This window comes from Alligator mississippiensis, chromosome 12 (assembly GCF_030867095.1).
Source record: "Alligator mississippiensis isolate rAllMis1 chromosome 12, rAllMis1, whole genome shotgun sequence".
NCBI lineage: Eukaryota > Metazoa > Chordata > Crocodylia > Alligatoridae > Alligator > Alligator mississippiensis.
Window position 1 is genome coordinate 36,525,217 of NC_081835.1, and position 19,701 is coordinate 36,544,917.

Consider the following 19,701-nt stretch of genomic DNA (forward strand, 5'->3'; position numbering starts at 1 on the left):
TTCCCTCTCTCCCCCATGTTAAATGGAGGGGAAACCAGTATTTATTCTATTCTCATAAAAAGAGGAGATATGGAGCAAAATGCACACAAAATTTAATGTTATGGTGACTTTGTTTTTAATGTGGTCATATAATTGTGTTTACGCAAAAGACTGATGCATCTTACCTTAATAAAATATTCAAACAGTGGTTTATATTTCTTGCCTTTAAGAGCCACGCCAGGAAACCTACAGAGAAAGATGGACATGTGTTAATATTAATAACCTTTAAGTTGCACTAGGTAACTTGTAAAGATTAAACTCAAGAAGACTGTTCATTTTGCATTAGTTTTCATACCAGAATCCAAGTTTCTCCAGGGACAAATCTCCCATTCCTATTTCTATACTTAATCAAGAGCTCAAAAAAGGACTAACTGGCAGCCCACATGTGACCCATAAGAGTTAAGTTAACCTGTGGCCCAAGTTTCCAATTCAGTCACCATTCTGCCCATTGCTCTTGTAACTACAGGTGCCCAGGTTCTCTAGGCTCCTCTCCCTACCTTGGGCTTCTGGTTCCTGTGCCTGCTCCTGTGGGCAGGGCAGTGCAATGGGAGGGGACCAGCCTACCATTGCTATACACAGAGTGGCGTGGATGGTGTCATAACCCAGTGAGTTTGGTGCCTCGGCACTATGGAATTTTCTTGACACACGAGAGCCTCTTGCACAGCGAGGGGTTTTGCTGCATAAAGAACCCGCGTGCAGGAGAGAGTTCCCGCCACTTTTGCAGCTGCTTTTGCAGGACGCATTTTCTCTTTGCAGCACGGAGGTGCACGGTGCAAAGAGTTCCCGCCATTCGGATGTAAATTCGTGCCCCGCAATTGGCTAGTGCTAAATTATTCACACGTGGCAACCGGTAATTGGCTTGCTGGCCGTTTAAAAACTAGCGCGACTTCCGCCCAAGTCGAAGAACTTGGAGCATGCTGCAGAGTGCCTCTTAGAGATCCGACTTGCAGCTAGCTGATTGATAGACTGATCGCCTATTGATCCTTCTTCCCGTCGCCGAACACAGTCCCAGACGTACCCTTTTCCCGCCGGCTTGAATTACGGACGAGTTTACTGGCATTGGCCTCGCCAGCTGGAGCAACTCACATTGTTGTCCAGACGACCGAACCGTTTCCGTCGCAGCCACCCGCGACGTAAGTAAAGTTTTTTGCAACCATTAAGCTTGTCAGCCTCTCTATTCACCAGCCCGCCCTGACCAACGGGTAAATTCTGAATCACCTCGAGTCGGTTCAGCCCGGCCGAGACAGATGGTACCAGGCTGCTCCCTCTAATCAATATTTTCATTAATCTCTGATGAGTGTAGAGAGATAAATTTAATATGAACCCACCCCCAATAATTGGATTGTATATATTGAAAATTATAACAAATTTGTAATTTTCCATGTACAGAATATAATCATTGGGGATATTTTCTTAAACTCAAAGTTGACATGGATTCAGATCAATACAATACATTTTTATTAAAAAAATGGGAGTTAAAAAATAAACGTCTCACATTAATTCATGTACTTGCCTATCAAGGATCTTGTATTCATTTTCAGATTTGTATAGTGACACCAGTCTGGCTTCCATCAAAATAAAAATCTTCCCTGTGGCATTATCTAACAAAAGAAAAACTTCAGTGAATAACAGTTTTTCATCATTACGAAAAGTGGCATTTTAAACAAGAACATACCACATTCAGTCTAAAACTGCCCAGAGTAGCCTTGCTTACTAGACTCACATTTTCCATTTTTTTCTTCCAAAAGAGAGATTTACATACATTGTCAAAAATGATTTCCAAAGAGATAAAATTAGAAATGCTGTTATGCTACCTTTTATCAGACTTTGTCTTTAAATATCAGGACTGCCTTAACAAATAAGTGAGTTTCCTAACCATATTTCTGTTATGGTAAAAGGCAACTCAACAGTGGCAGCATGAACAGATAAGTCAGAGGGCAAACTAGTTAAGAGAAGTCAAAATAAAAACTGTAACAGTTAGTGGATCAGTACTTAATGCCACGAGTATGGACAGATGACAAAACCATACCAACTGAAAAGGGGGATACAGGGCACTTGCCATATTTAAAGCTATGTCATTATAAACATTTAGTGTCTGCATTCTATCCTGCAGTAAATGGGCATTAAAATTGCAATAAGTTTGTTTCATTATGGTGCAAGCTGCCTCAGATGCAGATGCATGAAGCAGCTGACACTCATAAGCAGGAAGTTCCACTCCCTTCCCCATTCCTTTAAAGGGACAAAACTATTTTATCTGTTCATGCCCAACATAATGTCCATTATGCTGCATTTTGAAGATTTATTTTAAATGGTAAACTACTCTTAGCCACTTTACTCTTGTATCTAAAAAAAGGGAAGCGAACAGGAAACGCTCCATACTCTTGCTTTAAAAATATTTTCACTATCAGAATAGATTGTTGGTTTTCCAGCTTGCATGATTGTAGACCAGTGTTTCTCAATCAGGGTGCCAGGAAACCCAGAGGTACCAGTACTTGCGAGGAGATTAGCAGATGGGTACCTACTCTGGCTCAGCCCATGCTTAGATGTTCCTTGCTCCCACTGCCCGGCCTTCTGCAAGAAGGTAAGCACTATAGGGTTGGAAAGCCGATCAACTGACAAGTCAAATATTGGCAACTGATTGCATATTTTTGACTGGTCAAAGATTATAGCAATTTTACAAAAAAAAAAAAAACAAGGAAGACACGCAACTTTTTTTGTAGTTTTCTTAACAGGAATATGATTATTATTGTTTTTTTAACACATTTCTTAATGGAAAATTTGTGCTTTTTCAGTGTATTATTTGAATCAATTGGCAATTTTTTTACAATTTTTGACCAATCACTTGACTGACCTTTATTTGACCAGTCAAATATGCAACCCTAAAGCACTGTAATAAATTTGTTTTTGCAGAGGGGTGCCACTCAGTTCACAAAAGTCACAGAGGGGTACCTCAAATCTATTAAGGGCTACCTTGAGTCTGAAGCAGTTGAGAGCTACTCCTGTAGACAAACCGTCAGTTTGCCAGTACCCTCACCCAATTATGCAGTTACCATATCTGGGACCAGATAATTACCACTAACCAGTTATGAAGATTTCATACAGTTATTTTTAGTATAAACAACAGCATTACTTTCTTATACAACACTTTTCATCCATATGTCGTACTCAGAGGTTGGTGGTGGATGGGTCATATTCAACCTGGGGGGAAGTGGGCAGCAGAGTCCCCCAGGGCTCGGTACTGTTCAATTTCTTTATCAGCGATTTGGATGACAGGGTGAAAAGCAACCTGTTCAAATTTGCTGATGATACCAAAATTTGGGGTGAGGTGGGCACGTTAGCAGGGAGAGAAAGACTGCAGCAAGACCTGGATAGGTTGGAGGGGTGGGCTAACAAAAACAGGATGCGTTTCAACACGGACAAGTGCAGGGTGCTGCACTTGGGCAGTAGTAACCAGCAGCACACTTATAAGATGGGAAACTCCCTTCTTGAGAGCACGTAGGCAGAAAGGGATCTTGGAGTCATCACTGACTCCAAGATGAACATGGGCCGACAATAAGAGGTCACAGTTGGCAGGGCTAACCGGACCCTATCATGCATCCACAGGTGCATCTCAAGTAAGGTCAAGGAGATGATCCTCCCCCTCTATGCAACACTGGTCAGGCCACAGCTGGAGTACTGTGTCCAGTTCTGGGCACCCCACTTCAGGGATGTGGACAACACAGAGGGTCCAGAGGAGGGCCACCCGCATGATCTGGGGACAGCAAGGCAGACCCTACAATGAGAGGCTACGGGACCTGAACCTGTTCAGCCTTCACAAGAGAATGCTGAGGGGGGACCTGGTGACCATCTATAAACTCACTAGGGGGGACCAGAAGGGTTTGGGGGAGACCTTGTTTCCTCTAGCACCCCCCGAGATAACAAGGAATAACGGCCACAAGTTGTTGGAGAGTAGGTTTAGATTAGACATCTGTAAGAACTACTTCACAGTTAGGGCGGCTAGGATCTGGAACCAACTTCCAAGGGAAGTGGTGCTGGCTCCTACCCTGGGGGTCTTTAAGAAGCGACTTGATGCCTACTTGGCTGGGGTCATTTGAGCCCAGTTTTCCTCCTGCCCAGACAGGGGGTCGGACTTGAAGATCTACAAGGTCCCTTCCAACCCTACTTCTATGATTCTATGTCAATTCTAATATTATAAAAGCCTAAGTCTGTCCATCTGTAATGGTTTACTCACGCTCTGACTGGCTGATGTAAACAGTCAATCAGAGTGCTCCAAGTATAGGGGAGCGCTGCCATGATTCTGAAGTTGCACCAAGGACCGGACAGCAGGTGGGGGAGCTGAGGCCAGTGCTCCTGACCTCAGCTCCCCCACCCCGCTCCCTGCAAGGGGCAGAACAGCAGCAGCATGGGGCATTATGTGGCAGCACTCCATCCCAGCCCCCTCCCCGCCCCATGTCCTCCTTGACAGGCAATTAGCTAGTACTTTATAAAGGCAGACAAATAGAGATAACCAAGAGATGGCCCAAGTCTGCACAACTGTTCTACTAACAACAATCCCAAATACATCCATACCCCGAAACACGCCCCGCACTTTTTGCCTGCCATTGTACCCTCAATGGCTGGTGCCTTACAGGGCACATTTTGGGCTCCTGCAAGAGAACTGCTAAGTAGAGCAGTGCAGATCCATGAGAAGCTGCCAAACTCCTGAAAGTCAAGTAGGGTAAATATGAAACAAGGCCACAGAAAAGCTAAATGTGGCCTTGCTTTTGTTTTATATATCTATATAATATAAAAATTCACACTAAAGAGCAGCAGCAGAGCCAGGAACAAAAAACAAGTTTTGTGACTCCAGCAGACTAAGTCTCACTTTCTTTTAGTTAAAATTTCTAAGACCTCTTCTGATCAAGTCCTTAAAGTCCTAAACCGAGAGAAAGAAGCAAGCATCTTTTCTCAATGCCTGAAGTGTTTTGCCATTATGGCAGAGGCAGCTGCCGACTTCTGCCATAGGTACTTTAGGAACAGTTTGAGAACAATTCTGTAATAAAACATTTTATTTTCATATTACGCATTCACTTTAGGGATTTAGGTAGTAGATTCACAAATTCCGATTCCTTAAAAAGATGATTCTATACAAGGACAAGTTTGCTTGACCTCTGATTATGCTGAAGAATTACTTTTAATCCATTAAATCTTTATGGTGGGTAATACACTCTTTGGGTTAAAATAATTATGTACATGAACTGTTTGAAAGGGTTACAGGCACCAACAACGTAAAACATGCTTTCTCTTTGCATACTTTTATCTTAAGGGCTTAAGGGGGGGGGGGGGGGGGGGGTTGTCTTTTCTCCCCACTGTACTTTGTGTATAGTGTCACAGATTTACCAATAGTCAGGTGGCAAGAAAAATTTCAGTACAAAATAAATGACAGCAGACACGTGTCATATCTAGAGGTGCACCGATGCATTGGTCCAATATTGGATCAGCACCAATATAAAGAAAAATGTCTGTACTGAAAAGCAGCAGTATCAGGCCAACAATTTGGTCGATAAATGGTCCATGCACGCGCGCAGCCGCAGCATAGCACAGGCGGCAAGGAGCACAGCCCAGCAACATGGACAGCTGCCTCCAGCTGGTAAGTGGTGTGGTGGAAGGGGAGGGGGGAAAGGGAAGGGGATGGAAGAGGTGTGGGGGAGGGCAGATCAAGGCCCCTGCGGTGAGGGAGGCGTGGGGCTGGGGCAGAGCAGGCATGGGATAGGGCCGCAGCTCGTCTAATGAGTGCGGGGAGGGAGGGAAGCTCGCGCCACTGGTCTGGCAGCTCATCCACCAGCTCCTGCCACTTGTCCGGGGGGGGGGGGCGCAGATCGGCACAGGGCGGGGCAGGCTGGGGCTGCGCCAAACTCTTCCTGGGGTCAGGTGGTGGTGGTGCTGGGCACGGGGCTACAGGGGGAGCTGCGGCCATCCCAAAATTTGCTATTGCCCTCTCAGGTGCCACTACCACCTGGGCCAAGACCAGCCAGAAAGAACTTGATGCAGCCCTAGCCCCAGCCCACCCCACCCCTCCACACAGATCTGGAGCCACATGCCCCCCACCCCATGCCCTGCAAGATGCTCCCTCCTCCCCCCACCCCCGGATGAGCTGCAGCTCCATCCTGCGCCCACCCCGCCGTGCCCCGGCTGGGCAGCGCTTGCCCCAGCCCCTGCCCCATGTCTCCCTCACCGCAGGGGCCTCAACCTGCTCCCCCTCATGCCTCCCCTCCTCTTCCACCACACCAGTTACCAGCTGCACACAGCTCTCCAAGCTGCTGGGCTGGTAAGGGAAATTGGATTGGTATTGGCTGATATGTCTCCTTAAAAATTGGCTATCAGTATCGGCCCAAAAATTTCTATTGGTACACCCCATGTCATAGCTCAGAAAGAGTTGAGAGTACTTTTAGATATCTCAAGATCACTATGAGCTTTAATATGAGAAGGAAAGGTCAGAAAAGCCTGTCTTAAAGAGAAATAGTTCAACTAAAGATAAAGAAACATTACCCACTCTAAGGCACATTAAATTTAACTACTGCTGTCCTCAGCATGCCATATGTGAAACATAAAGGCTTTTTTTTTTTTTAACAGGAAATTTTATCATTTTTAACTATGGCATTTGATCTGGGTTAAAGCTGAATCATTTTACGTTACACAAATTTAGAAAAAAAGTAAACAGTTTTGGAAATTCTGAAAATTCAATACAAGGGCAATCATTTTTCTTCAAGTTCATATTCAATGTATTATGTAAACTAGCTGTAGTAAAATTCTGTCATAGTCTATTTTGACATTTTTCAGAACAAAGCATGATAAAAAACAGCATTTCTAGTATGGACATTGTAGTAAAAAAATCCCTTTCTGAAAATGATACAAGGGAATAAGTGATCAAGATTGCATTCCTTTAGCTACTAAATGAGTGGAACTGCAAACCTTAAAAAGATGGCAAAAGTAGTGAGGAAAAAGACATACATACTACTTACCCTGTTGTATATGGGTTCCCCTTTTAAACTACAGGAATATGCTGTAGTACAACTTTTTCCCTGAGGAAGGGATTACCTTAAAATCCCATTTGAGCCAACCTAAAGTACTCCAATTCTTCTCAGAAGATAGTGAGCAGGTTTGGTGTGATGCAGTCAGGAGTGAGGTTGGGTAGAGAAATTGAAAGGAGTGATGGAGTTAAAAAAAAAAAAAAAAAAAAAAAAAATCACTTTATACAGTGGGATGTAGGGGATAACTGTAGGAAGGTAAGAGATCAGGTAACTAAGGCTACTGTCTTTCATTTGCTAGAAAATGGCATTAACTTCGCAACTATCAGTACTTTAAACACCAATGTAAAACAGGTAATTTATAATCCAAGAGCACGAAGTGGAAACTCTAGCCATGCAGTTAATTATCCAACCATTCTCCAAGCCTCATTCAGTAAGTCCCAGTGAAATGCTATATGCTGAAAATAAAATAAAACCTTCCATCACAGAGACTTGGGTATGTGAACTTGTGACCAAAGGAACTAAGTTTTCACTGCATTTCATACCAAGTTAGTAATTACCTTTCAGTTTCACATACTGCAATTCTGGATTAACACAGAGGGCCAGATTACTTGGTAGAGTCCAAGGAGTAGTTGTCCAAGCAACAAGAGAGATGTTTTCATCTTCATCCAGTGGGAAGCTTATAATTACCGATGGATCTTGAACATCCTTAAAAAAAAGGATAGGAAGGAACAAGAGGTTTGGTCTTGTGAGTCAAGGACAAAATACTCCAAAGAAAAGCAGTGACAGTATGTTGTCATACACATGTACCTGGTTCTTTAAGCATCCTCCAATTTGACTCAATTAGACCTGTGTTTCAGCCTCAGTAAGTGGCAGGAAGACTGAATTGCAGATATGAACCAACTTTCCCATTGTAGAACAAACTGGCCAAACCACAAAATGACCCAAAACAGCCACAACGTATACTTATAAAAGCTGAATTGTCAAAGGAATCATTGGCAGCTAGTTACCAAAACCTGTAGAAATTCAATGAGAGCAGTGAGCCAAACTCCCATGGATGCTTTTGACAATCCCAGTTTAAAATAACCTAAAATCTGGAACTGAGGTAATACTATAGGAAAATAAGCTGTTTGTTAGTTATTACAAATCTGGAATAAATGATTAATTTTTTTTTTCTCTGGGGATATAGGGTAGAAAAAACTAACAATGACTTTAGAAAATTCTCCCCTGACAAGCAATTGTCATTAGCAAATACAAAGAAGAGCTAAATGTTCTTGAGCACAAAATGGGCACAAAAACTGCCAACATTGACAAAACACTGGTTTCATCTTCGTATGTCACAAGAAGGTCACAGTTATTTTTCTACCTGGTTAACTGCCTGTCAGCAGTAAAGAAAGCTTTGTTCTTACAGGCAACTTAACTTGAGATTTAAATAGTCAAGTTTATTTATTGGCAGCAAGAAATAATGTTTCTTGGCAGCAAGGTATAATGACTTATTTACAAAGGCACCAATAAATAATGACTTAAAGGAACAGTCAAAAAAAACCCCAAAAAACAAACAAACAAACAAACAAAAAAAACCACAGCCAGAGTTATACATAAGCAATTCAACTCCTCAACAACATGATGTTATCAAAATGGAATCTGCTGGTGTATCACCCAATTCAACAACTTAAGCTTTTTAACCTAAAACAAAAAATTCCAGTGCAAAATAGCAGTTGCAAGAGTCAAATTAACATGATATGTAGTGACATACCTTATAGTTCTGATGAGATTCAAAGTTTGAAAGGGGAGTGTTACATGCAGTGGAGAAAGGCATAACTTTAACTCCTCTGTAAACCAGACCTTTGTCATACAGCTGCTTGAAAACCCACCTAAAAGTAAACAAATATATTACAGCTGTTAAAAAAAAAAAAAAAATGTACTCCAAAACAACAAAACCAAACAAAAACTCACAGAACAATAATTCAGTAAGAGAGGTATTTTTAACTCTGTGGGCACATCTATACATACAGGCACATGCGCTTGCAGCAGCTCAGATAGGAGTGGCACAAGTTTGAGCCGGGGATTTTTGTCTCAATGCGCGTGCCTGGACATGCACTTTGGTGTGGGGCAAGTTGTGCCTCTTGGGGCAAAATAACCCTGCCCAGCTCCTCCCAGATCTGCAGCAAGGGGGAGCTAGAACCTGGGGCCAGCTACTGGCCCCAGCAGTATAAAAACCTGCCCTGGTGAACAGCTCAAGGCTACTTGCCCTCAGGAGCTTTGGGGGGGGGGCCCTGGGAGGAAGTTGGCTATGCCCCTTCCTGTCCCAGGCTGCTGCATGCTTGTTCTCAGGAGTTTGTGGAGATGGCCAGGCCCTTTCCTGCCTCTGGCTACTGCTAACTGCTGGCTTGGTTTCAGAGCTTTTGGGAGTAAGTTGGCTGCACCCCTTCCTGCCTTGGCCTGCTGCTGTTGCTGCCCCCGCATGGGGGGGCCCCCCTGCACTGCACCACACCCCAGCCTCTGTACCTGTTTCCAGCCTACTACCCAGCCCACCGCCAAGCCATGGTCAGGGGACAGCCTGGGGAAGGAGCCTGCACTGCCTGTGGGCTCCTCCTCCCCCACCATCACTGCTGGAGCCTAAAGCTGCTTTGCCTGCCCCAGCTACCTTGGCAAGCCACCCCCCACACCTTTACCTCCACTCTCACCAGAAGCACACCCCAAGTGGCTGAACTGGACAGCTCCTACCATCACTGCTGCTGCTGTCTGTTCCGCTGCTGCCCCCTCTCAAGAGAGGAGATTCCCTTCTGCACCACTCAACACCACACCTGCACTGAATTACTCCTCAATTGCTTGATTGCTCCTTCCCTTCCACACAGCTGCCTCACTGCATCTGATCCTGCTTTGTTTCCTTGCCTGCTGCTGAGCACCTAGCTGGAGGCCTGAGGAGCTTCTGAACTGATCTCCAACAAACAAAGCCCCTCCACCGCTCCCAGCCATCTTTTACATCTGCCTCAGCAGCCTTCCCTGTGTGTTTTACCCTATGTGGCAAGTCCTGTGGTTCACTCCCCCTGCCCTGGTGTTTGTTGTGGGGCTGAGCAAGCCAGCTCAAGTCTCCCCAGCCCATCCGCGTGTGCGTGTGTGTATGTGCATGCTTCCCCCTCCCCCACATTCCCCAAGCATAGCCCTCTTAGCTTTTTTCCTGCAGGGATGTAGCTCAGTGAACTTCAGCCCCCTTCCCCCATATTTTCCCCACAACCCCAGCCTGCCCCCATTAGATTCACCAGTCCCACTGTACTTTTTTTCGGTTTCTTTATTGGTTTCCTTTCCCTGATGTGAAGCAATAGCAGGGCAGAAACCTTCAGAGGGGGAGGGGGGAGAGATTCCTCCACAGAACTTCCTGCAGCCCCCACTACAGGGGCAGATCCCAGCCAAGCCCCTCAAGAGAATGCATGCCCTTGCAGCCCCCCACTCCGGCAGAGTCCAAACGACCTCCTCCAGGGGTAGAGAAGCCTCAGAACTCTCCTGCAGGGGCAGGTGAGACTCAAGCAGGGAGCCAGCAGGGCCAGAGGGTCTCCCCTGGCCAGGCCCCTCCTGGAGGAGTTCCCAAGCCCTCTTCATCAGGGACCAAGGGCAAGGGCAGTGGGAAGGGCTGTCCAGCTGGGGGTGGGAAGGAAAGGGACCTAACCCCAAGTCTAAACCACCAGCGCCTGAAGGGACCAGGTGTGCCACACCAACTGGTACACCCACTCAGCCTGTCCCCAACCCTAGCCCCAGCCCCACCAATGCAGCCCCACAGAGGGAGAACCGCAGCTATGCACAGGTGTCAACAGGGCGACCCACAGCTGTGGGGCCCCTCAGGCAGTGGGGCCCCCTTTCCAGCACTCACCTGTAGACACAGGGTGAAGTGTCAACTGCCAAGGCAGGAGACCCTGTATTTTGAGACCTGGGTGCAAGCCCTGGCTCAGGTAGTGGGGGCCCCCAAGACTGTGGCAGCCTCCCACTTTCATGGCAAAGGTGGTTTTTTTTCCTTGCCTTGGAAGTGGTCACACAAAAGGCAGTGGAGAGGGGGCCCATGGTGGAGGGCAAGTACATCCCCCTTAAGTCCCTAGAAGAGCTGGGGACCAGAGTGGTCCTCAGCTCCAACCCACCTTATATCCCCAATTGGGCCCTGCTCCCCATCTCCCAACCCTGGGGAGACTTATCTCCCCAGTGGTGGCCCTCTTGCTGGGGTGCCAAGACCCCAGCCTCCGTCACATGCACTCTTTCCATTGTCAGGTCATGATCCAGCTTGCAGTGGGAGCAGAGCTGAAGGCTGACGGCAGCCTCATAATTCCTTTTCAGGGGGCCCTAGTAAGGATTTTCTATATGCTGGGGGACCTGTGGTGCTTCCAGTGCCATGCCCCAGGGCACTTGCATCATGAGTGCCCCATGTGTCAGGCAGGGAGGGTGTCCACAGGTCCCACTGGCAAAAGGGGTGCCCCCTACCACCAGTACCCCTTCCCTCTTGGGCCCTCCTGGCACCCCAGCCGCAACTACCAGAACCCCGTGACCTCAGGGACCCCACCCCCCAACCAAGTATGGCAAAGTCCCGGGGAGGGAGGCAGCGGCCGGGGAAGGAAAGGGAAAGAGACACCCCCCCCCCCCCCCCATCCCTAGCATGCCCCCACTGTAACTGCCCCACCACCCCAACCCTCACCTTCTGCTGGAGCCTGTTCACCTGAGGACTGCCCCATGGCTGAGTGGGTGCACGTCTCCTGCAGGTGCAAAGCTGAGAGAAGCCTGGGCGCAGCTGGAGCCCTCTGACCCAGAGGACACCCCCCCCCACCCTCCCAAGACCATCACACGGGGAGAAGAAGCAGTTCAGCTTCTGCGGGCCTCCCCAGCTGTGCCCGACACCCCATCCCCAGGGAAGATTAAACGTGTTATCCCAGAAGATGAGGCTTCAGGGCTGCTGGACACTCCTGAACAGGAGCCCATGCAGGAAGCCCCTCACTCCACTGGCCAGGGTCTACCCTCTGAGACCATGGGCGCTGAGGCTGACCCAGAAGAATGTCCAGTAGCAGAGCCCTCCCCCTCTGACAATCTGGGGGAGACAGGGGCCCTGAGGCTCACCCCAGTGAGCCCTGAGGGAGGTCCCCTTTTCCAGGACCCCAAGGCAGACACCGAAGCCACGCTGGTGCCTGATAGGTCTCTTCCTTCCCTCTCCTAGAAAAAAAACCTCACTTCCAGCCTGCCCCATGGTCCTGCACCACAGGGGGTCACGGTGGGGTCCTCTGATCAACAGGCCAATCTCATCAGGGACCCTACATGGACCTCCCCCCCAGAACTCCAGCTTTACCCCATCTTGTGAAAGAGCCCCACCCCAATCCTTACCCCCACCCCTGTCCCAAGGGGCTGCAGAGCTCTCCCAATCCCAACCAGAGTTCAGGGTCTTAGCAGACTCCAGGGTTCAGATGGTCCCTAAGGAGCCCGCTGAGCCCCAAACCCTGGGGAGACCCTCCATGAAGCCTGCGGACCTCTCAGTTCCATTGGTCCCCAGGGGTGAACTACTTGCATTTCCTGACCGTGACTACACCTGCCAGTCTGCCAGCAAGGTACAGCTAGCCTTAGACTGCTGGGAAGATTTTGACAGCGTCCTCACCACTGCGAGGGCGCTGGCAGGGGAAGGCAAGGGACCTAAAAGCTGCAATGCCCAGATCTATAGGCAGTCCCGCAGTTTCATAGATGCCCTCAATACATATGGGAGGACGCAACACGAGCCAGCAGGCCCCACACCGGGTATTGAGATGTTCGAGCCCCCTGCTGAACTGTCTACTCCATGCCCCCCAGCCATGAGGTCATTTAGAATCGTGACCCTCAATGTCCATGGCTGCAGAAAGGGTCTCTGGAGGTGCTGGGTGCTCTCCTTCCTTCAGGAAGGAGGGTACTCCGTGGTATTCTTGCAGGAAACCCTGATGACTCTAGCCGATGAGTCTACAGCTGGCAGCTAGAGTGGAGAGGCAGGGTCTTATTTAGTCACCTCTCAGCCACCTCTTGCAGAGTGGCCACCCTTTTCTCCCCAGGCCTGCAGCCAGAGGTTCTCCAGGACATTGAGGTGGTACCAGGCCACCTGCTGCACCTCTGGGTCCAGATGCAGGGCCTGGTCCTGAACGTGTACACCCCTGTGAGGGACCCAGAGTTGGCAGATTTCTTCCGCCAGGCAGCCACATACATCGGCACCCTCAACCCTCACAAGTGCCTGGTCCTTGGCAGGGACTTTAACATCACCCTAGACATGCAAAACCGGTCAGGCAGGGAGCAGAACCAGGCCACCACAGGCATCCTTGGTGAGATCCTGATCGACTACTCCCTGGTGGACATCTGGCGTGCCTGTCACCCTACAGACCCCCCTGCCTTCACCTATATAAGTGTGGGGGAGAAGCAGGCATGCCACTCCCAGTTGGACTGGGTTTATATCTCTTTGCTGCACTTTGCCCAGGCCCACTACTCTGGCATCCAGCCAACCCCTTTCAGCAATCACCACCTTGTCTGGGCCCAGACCACGCTAGGCCCTGCGTATCCGGGGTCACCCTACTAGCATTTCAATGCCAGTCTGCTGGAGGATGTGGGCAGTGAAAGCCATCTCGCTGCGCCTGCGGTCCGTGCTGACAGACGTGATCCATCCCAACAAGATGTACAGAGTGCCCGAACGTTCCATCTTTGACAACCTGTACCTGGCTTGGGACCTCCTGGAGCTAATGCACTGGGGTGGCCTGTCTTTCGCCCTCCTATCCCTGGAGGGGAAGAAGGCATTTGACAGAGTGGATCACGGGTACCTCACAGGCACGCTGCAGGCCTTTGGCTTCGGGCCCTGCTTCATGCTGGCTCTCCAAGTGCTGTATGCCTCTGCAAAGTGTTTGGTCAAGCTCAACTGGACCCTGATGGAGCCCATCCCGTTCAGGAAAGGAGTGCATCAAGGCCAGCTGTATGCCTTGCTCATGGAGCCCTTCCTTGTTCTCCTGCAGAGGCAGGTGGTGGGGTTGACACTCCGGGAACCGGTCGGGAGGCTGGTCCTGTCAGCATACGCCAACGACGTACTCCTCACAGTCCAGGACTCAGGCAACCTGGTGCAGGTGGAGGCCTTCCAGGCATTGTACTTAACAGCCTCCTCTACCCAGGTCAACTGGGTCAAGAGCTTTGGTCTGGCAGTGGGAAACAGGTGGCAGGTAGGCTCGCTCCCACCCACGCTCCACAGGATGTGCTGGAGCATGGGCTCGCTGCTCTACTTGGGGGTCTACCTGTCCCCCATAGACCCCAACCCACCAGAGAACTGGCACCAGCTGAAGGCAAGAGCAGCTCTGGGCATGTGGGCCCTGCAGGGAACCCACCCCTCCCAAGCTGCCCCCCCACACGGTCCCCCGCACTTTCACAGCACCCACCCCACCACTTACCTTATAGGGAGCCCAGGTCCAGGTCACTGCAGCCTACATCACTGTTTGCCCTGCATGGTATCAGTATCAGAGTGGATCACGCAAGGGGCAGGCATAGAGACACTGGCTGACTACCAGAGCGTCTCTTTGGAGGACCCAAGCCTCCAGTTGCCTCAGGGCACAGTCCTAGACGTGCCCTGCCCTGCTTTTTTTCTGGGGGTGGAGGGGGAGGGAGGGCGGTTGATACACACACTGTACATGTATCTCCGTAGATCTCAATATGTAAATATAGATCTACAGATGTATGTATAGGGTCTTATAGATATATCTCATCATTGGTGTGACTCAAATTTCTCATTGGAATATTTGTTCTTCTATCGCAGAGAGAGAGAAGAAAAACAAAATATATTCAAAGTATAGCAGCTGAGCCCCACAAAAAGTAATCAAGGAAAAGTCAACAAATCTTACTGAAACCTGTTATGAACAGCTTAGTTTGCCTCAAGACGTGAAAAGTGTCATTAGTCCTGCACACAATCTGAACTCTGAGTATATTTCAAATCTCCCATCTCCTTTTGCCATGTCCCAAAGTCAAAAGAACTGTGCAAAAACACTGAGGGTCATGTTCTTCCCAGACACCACAAAGTACATGTAAATTCTGTTATAAAATAAAGATGATGTTCTCAAGGTTGGGAGGGCACAGAGCTGACCCACAAGACATTTCAGTCTTTAACATCTGGTTTGCCCTGACTATTAATTAATATAAACATCTTTCTAAGTTGAAATAGATATGCAAGTATTTCAGTAGCCCAATTAAAACAGAAAAAAAAATTAATTAAATGCTTTAAAATACAGGTTATGGTTTAATGCAGACAAATTATAACAAAATAACTAGATTTACTTTATTTGAACTTATTCTTCAACATTTGTTCTTACCTTCTGAAAGGGAAAGTGTTTAAAATGCTTATCCAGATATAAAAACCTGGTCTACTTTTCCTCTGTTTTTAAAGAATATAGTCTGCTAATAGTATAGGACAAAACAGGTCAGTGCAAGCATCTCTGAATATTTAATGATTGCTTAGATGAAAACGTAACCAAAAAAAAAAAAAAAATGTATCAGAAGAACCATGAGATGGAGCTGCAAAAATAAAGCCAAGCCAACACCACGCTCTTGTGGCAATTTTATCTACCTGCAGTTTAAAACTAAACGTTTCTTCACTGCTGAGCAGAGATTAGCTTTCAGACCCTATTACCATTCAAAGCTCTCAGCAGAGATTATCACCTTTCACATTAACTACCATTTGCATTTTTAATGCTCCTTTTGATCCCAACAGGCTGCCCTTTAGGATCATAAGTGATCTCTGCTTATATGCAGTCACCTCCATCACCACCATACACACAACTATTTGATCATCTTCAAATATTTCAGACTGGCTTTCTAGCAATAAAACCAACAGTTACTACAAAAACAGGATGCAATTATCAAGAATATTTTTGCTAGCATAGTTCCCCAATATTAGAGTAGGTTCACTTAAATGTAAAATCAAAATCCACATACTACTTGTAGAAAGACAGCAAGGTGAATTAATCTATGCTCCTATGCAGACTAACTGTGAAAGTCCTTTTCAACACGTTAAGCAAAATATTTATGATGTTTAGTGAGAGACAAAATCTTTAATTATCACAGCTCACTTCTGCAAGGAAAGGAAAAAAAATGCAGTCTGTTCCCCTAGCTTACAAAAAGTTCTCTCAAACTTGAGGTGCTTAAATTTAGTTGCACAGATATTGTTAAAAATTCCTACATTCAATCTAGTTTGTAACAATAAGAGATAAGATCTTAACAAATCTACATGTCAAATTCTCTAAAATGGCTGAAACCGGTTTAAGATAAATCTGGATGGATGTAGTATCAGACTTAACTGATTTAGGTTAAATTGGTTCATTTAACTTCTGCCCAGATCACTTCAACATTCAAGTTAACTCAGTCCCCCATCTCAGGATGCTTTGCATCTTCCCTGTAAACTCCTCCTCACAGTGTGGGTGGGCTAGCCTTGGCCTAACCTGTCTGCTCCAGCTGAGCATGGAGGTGTGCTCTACTGCCAGCCACTCCCCGCCCAGCTTCTGAATTGGGCCTCTGCAGGCATGCAGCTGCATTTCCAGAATCAAAAGTGAATGTCTGTTCATTTGCTTATGAGTTCAATCTATGCATCTTAGACTAACCTGCAAAGACTGAATTGATTCAGCCTCAGGTTTTTTGCCCGTCTGTACTTAGCCTCAAGTTTCACAGCTCCTTTAACTCCCTAACATAACTAAATTAAGTCTGAACTTCAAAAGGAACTATATTAACCAAAAAACAAACAAAAAAAAATCTTCTTCTGAAATTCAGATCATATTAATCCTTAATCTGGATAACTACAAGACTGCCACTGATCTGCACTTCAGGGAAGCCCTGAACTTGAGACTCGGAAAGCCAAGATTAACCCAGCACATTTGTGAGCCAGCTAGCTATCCTGCCAGGCACTGCATAGGTATCATCCTTCCCAGGTCCAAAGAAATTGTTCCGCATACACCTTCTACACACACAAAGTAGTTCAATAGAGCACTTTAGATAATTATAGATTTCTCCTCAAGTTCATCACCTTTGGAGACACCCCACAGTTGTACTTTATTATCCTGCTTATAATGGCTCATTAATTGAAGAGTAATTACCATGTATGATTGTTTGCTCTCAAGAAAATTAAATAATTCCTTATTAGTACCACAAACCTTTTAGAACAAGGCCTCTAACTTCACAAACAGCATGACTATAGTGCTAGGATAATTCAAGAATTTACCTATTTCTATTAAATGGAGTTAAAAAATAAAGCTAGGTCAAGTCACCAGACACAAAGATGCTATTCAGGCTGATCAGTGCTTCTTGCTTAAAAGTAAGAAGTTGTTCATTATGCCCAACCCCTGACTCAGGTCACAAACAATACTGTGAGTCTGGAATTTGACAACTGCAAAATCCACCATAAACCGGGGGGGGGGGGGGAAGAAACAGAAAGGTCATCTTTACAGTAATGAAGAATGAAGTACAGGCAGTCCCTGCTATACACTGTTTCGCTAAGCGTTATAATGAAATAGCGCTAAATTTTAAATTGATAGCCGATTCCACTTAATGAAACTCATGGAGTACTATAAACGCTCACGGTCGCCATCTTGTGTCATCGAAAACTTTCAGTTTCGCTTAACGCTGATTTTGCTTAAGGCTCAGTTTTACAGGAACCAATTAAGTGTGCTAACGCGGGGGTTGCCTGTAGAGCTCCTAATTTGAAAAAAGGGAGAAAATTTCTTGGACTTTAGGTAACAATTCTATGAAACTGAACTCCATTATTTCCATTTAGACTACAAATTGCGTAAAAGAGAAGTCAGTTCATGTTCAAATACCCAACACATTTGAAAGGCTATAAAAGTCCTTAAGGACAACAGTACTCTACAGTCCAGAAAGAAAATAAAGTCTCCTGTGTAGCTTACAAAGTAAGCATCTCTCTGCTTGTAAAGCAAGTCTCAGGAAGCAGGTTTTGTGGGATATATTTGTTATGAACCAAAATTGAAAAAGAGGAGATGAATTATCACAATGGAGTTCGAAAAACATCCTGCAAAGTCATGAGAAGCAGGTGAGTAATGTGGCCAGCATGTTTGATTCCCCAGCCCGATGACCAGTACCAGTTTACAGCTAAGTCAAATGGGGACAGTTGCCAGCACAAATTCAGAGTAGGCCTCAAACTGAAGCCTCTGGTATCCTTGTTCTGTCCTAGAGGCTGACAGTGCTATAAGAGAAGAATCATACACGAGACAGAAGAGGAGGAAGAAAATGAACTTAAATATTTTAACAGCAAAAGACCCCGATTAAGGAACAAATCTTCTCAATCAAATCCCAGGACGTCATTCTCCCATTGTACTCAGCCTTGGTGAGGCCACAGCTGAAGTTCCGCATCCAGTTTTGGGCTCCACAATTCAAAAAGGGTGTGGAGAAGCTTGAGAGAGTGCAGAGAGCCATGTGGAAAACAGACCTTATGATGAGAGGCTGAGAGCTATGGGATTCTTCAGCCTGGAAAAGCACAGGCTCAGGGGCGATCTGGTGGCCACCTATAAGTTTATCAGGGGTGCTCACCAGGATCTGCGGGAACGTTTGTTCACCAGAGCGCCCCAAGGGATGACAAGATCGAATGGTCACAAACTCCACCGTGACCAATTCAGGCTGGACATAAGGAAGAACTTCCTTACTGTCCGAGCCCCCAAGGTTTGGAATAGATTGCTCCCAGAAGTGGTTCGAGCACCCACTTTGAACACCTTCAAAACACATTTGGATGTTTATCTTGCTGGGATGCTATGATCCCTGCTGACATCCTGCCCCTGGGGCTAGATTCGATGATCCTTCGGGGTCACTTCCAGCCCGAATGTCTATAAAATCTATTAAATCTACCAATTTAAAGAAATACGTAAGCCCAGCAGGGAGATACAAGTCTATGCAACTTCCTGTTAGGGGAAAATATCTTTAGTAGACCTCTGTTTACACTAACCCAGCTCTGCTGCAAAAGTTCAAGGGGCAAACAGCAGCTGCTACTGTCAAGCCACAAACGCACATGCACAACTAGGCGCTTCCAGCAGTTCTTTGGTAATCCACTCAGCAACTAGGACAGCAAAATGCAAACTGTGCCCTCAGAAGACACCTTCTGTTGAAGGGACTGGGAAGTCAGAAGATTCATAGATTCATATATTGTAAGGGGCTGGAAAGGACCTTGCAAGATCACTGGGTCCAGCCCGCTTAACAAGGCAGGAAAGACAACTGGGGTCAGGTGATGTAGGAGTGTCTGTGCACATCTTCCACTGGCTGCTGGGCAGTGACAGAAGCCTTACTCATTGTAGTGATGTAGGTGGCGCAAATCTGTTGGCAAAAAGGAGAGTCTGTCACCACTACAGAAGTGTATATGAAATGTACTCAAGGACTGCTGACAAATCTTGGTGGGGTAAACTAGGCCAGGAAAACTAGACTAGAAAAGTTATTATTAAATATCTGTATTACTGCAGTGCCTAGGAATCAGTCACTGTCACTGAACAAAGCACAGTCCCTGTCCTCATAAGCTTAAAGGCTGAGGAAAAGTTGAATGAATTTCTGTTTTCAAGTACAAGTCTAGACATGATTAGTATGCCTACTCAGCACAATGTAGCTCAGATACTGGATACTGCTGTATTAACACACTGTTCTACTGGGGTATATGCCC

At 46.7% G+C, this 19,701-nt stretch overlaps 1 protein-coding gene across 2 annotated transcripts in view; it reads right to left on the reverse strand.

Annotated features, from left to right (window-relative positions):
• The window catches only part of IARS1 (isoleucyl-tRNA synthetase 1), a 261,597-nt gene that overhangs the window by 215,281 nt on the left and 26,615 nt on the right, over positions 1-19,701 (reverse strand). For both annotated transcript variants that reach the window (XM_059716041.1, XM_059716040.1), the window contains exons 7-10: positions 8,803-8,920; positions 7,607-7,754; positions 1,553-1,640; positions 165-225 (exon numbers count right to left, since the gene is read on the reverse strand). In XM_059716041.1, the coding sequence (XP_059572024.1) occupies positions 165-225; positions 1,553-1,640; positions 7,607-7,754; positions 8,803-8,920 (415 nt within the window). The remainder of the gene's footprint in view (positions 1-164; positions 226-1,552; positions 1,641-7,606; positions 7,755-8,802; positions 8,921-19,701) is intronic.